The following is a 2204-nucleotide window of genomic DNA, read 5'->3' on the forward strand; positions in this document are numbered from 1 at the left end:
TAAAAAATTTCTTAAAGCTCTATGAAAAGAAAATAAACAATTTTTAACTTCTCAATATTGTACAATTTTTATTTCCTAGCTATTGTTTTTTCAAGTTGATAGTATTTGAGTAAAAAATTATTTCAGATATTCGGCGATTTTTAGTAATTAATATCTTATTAATTATTACGAAAATTACAAAAAGAGGACTTTTCGATTCATTTTAGTCCGTTTTATCACTTTTATTTACATAAGAGCTTTGTCAATAATTGCGGGATACTTTGTATAGATATATTTTTGTTTCTAAAAATGACTAATATGACTTATAGTTTCTTAAAGATACAATTTTTATTTTATAAAGAAATATAGAAAATTAAAATAATTTTAATCTTATTTATGTTGAGAGATATTGATTTTATTATTTTCAAATTAAGGAACCACGTATTTCATTCGCGCGATATTCAATATATATTAATTTCCGCAAAATATCAAGATTAGGTTGATTAATAAAATGCAAGAAAATTAGAGAAGAAATAAATTTCTAATGATATTTCTCCCTAATAATGGAAATCGACAAGAATTTTACAGTTTTCTTTTAATACGTTCATGGACACGATACAGAATCTTAACATTTACATCCCCATAATCGAAATTTGAGTCAGCAACATCAATGTTTTGTGATTTGAATCGCGAGTCTATAATTAAGGGTTTTATAGAAGAATGTGAGTAATGATAATCCATTGAGCGTCCTGTAACGTGATCAATACGATTTCATTGCAAAACGAATCGATTTCTTCGGCTTCATAAAACTCACCTTGCAATTGTTGAATGGTAGCTTGATACTCGGCGAGTTTTTCATCCACGTAATCTTGACTCTGACTAGCGATGATCTCGGCTGTGCTGGGACCGCTACTTTCTTCGTCCGTCTGCGTATGGTCTAAGGGTACACCAACATACTCATAATTCCCTGATCTGTAGGGTGCTATGAGATATTCCGGTGGAGCGCATGGTATCGGTGACGCCGAATCGCTTCTGAAAGAAGTGCTCTGCAAATTGAGAAAAAGTACACATATTTTAACAAGTCTTGCATTACATACTGAGTTTTTGCTGTACATACTGAAATCTTTATTAAAAACTTTGACAGGAACTTCATTATTTTTTTATTAAATTTTACTTTAAATAAAGTTTTATTTTTTTTTTTAAAAAAGGAGAACGAAGAGGAAATTCTTTAAAAACTACTTGTGAATATTTTAATTATTAAGAATAACTTCTAAATGTGCATTTTTAATCTATTATATCTGGATGCACCTTTTGCATTAACATTGATTATTTGTGTTACAATTTGGATGACACTCGAGTCTAAATAACCTTACGAGTACTGCAACACGCAATGTGAACATACGTCTACGACACATTACTATCGATCTGTCATTCTTCGTGTTACAACAACATATACCTGCGTCGGTATGAATGGCCTTGGCACTTGACTACCCGTAGGAATCGGCGAAGGCCATCGTGGCCTTGGGCACTGGATGTAACCAGAAGTCGGGCAGCCGAAGACGGGTGACATCCCGGGTGAGATTGGCATTCCGATCGGCACCGGACTCATCGGGTGCATCATTATTCCAGGATAAACAAGTGGCGACATAGGATGAGCTGGATGGACTGGAGTCGGAGGCCCGCGGATTCGTCCTTGCGGATATGGCGATGATGAAGGTGTATATGGCGAAGCGGGCCTGAAGGGACTCGGTGCTCTCGGCGCATTAGAGCGTCCTGACCAGCTACCCGGAGGCACATGACCTCCTCCGGATGGTCTCGACGGATGCTGTTGCGACATTTTTGATCACTTCAACTGCTCGCCGTATCGCCTCGTTTATAGGCTAGCATCGCTATAAGTAAGATAGTGATTCAATTGGTCTTTAATTATCTGAATCACCAAATAACAATAGAATTGTGCTCTCAGTTCTATATGCAATTCGTATTACGCATTTTTGATTGCAACAATCGCTTATGTATGTTTATTGCTAATTTTGTCTATCGTGGAAAGAACAATTTTGCTAAAGTGTCTAAAAGCTTAGATATAGATCTGAAAATAATTTTATTGGACCATCAAAATAATTACGTTAGAATGTCAAGCATGATGAGCAATGTTGCAAAAGTTTTAACATTCTAGCAATCAGTTTGAGTATTTTACGTAATTATGTTGATAGTCCAATAAATTATTT

The 2204-nt window shown here is 34.9% G+C and overlaps 1 protein-coding gene across 1 annotated transcript; it reads right to left on the reverse strand.

The window, feature by feature from the left end:
• Positions 1–561: 561 nt before the first annotated feature.
• Positions 562–1816, reverse strand: LOC105617619 (vegetative cell wall protein gp1-like). Its single transcript, XM_012199177.1, has 3 exons — positions 1436–1816; positions 794–1025; positions 562–674 (listed from the first exon to the last, which is right to left on the reverse strand). The coding sequence occupies exons 1-3, from the start codon at positions 1814–1816 to the stop codon at positions 562–564; spliced, it is 726 nt and encodes a 241-aa protein (XP_012054567.1).
• Positions 1817–2204: the final 388 nt, after the last annotated feature.

This window comes from Atta cephalotes (assembly GCF_000143395.1).
Source record: "Atta cephalotes unplaced genomic scaffold scaffold00001, whole genome shotgun sequence".
NCBI lineage: Eukaryota > Metazoa > Arthropoda > Insecta > Hymenoptera > Formicidae > Atta > Atta cephalotes.

Bases quoted from the DNA above. Each gene is read 5' to 3' on its own strand.
- LOC105617619 (XM_012199177.1), bottom strand. From the start codon at position 1,816: ATGTCGCAACAGCATCCGTCGAGACCATCCGGAGGAGGTCATGTGCCT. The intron at 1,026-1,435 runs GTATATGTTGTT...CTCAATTTGCAG, and splicing joins GGCCATTCATACCGACGCAG to AGCACTTCTTTCAGAAGCGA. The intron at 675-793 runs GTGAGTTTTATG...CCTTAATTATAG, and splicing joins TACCATTCAACAATTGCAAG to ACTCGCGATTCAAATCACAA.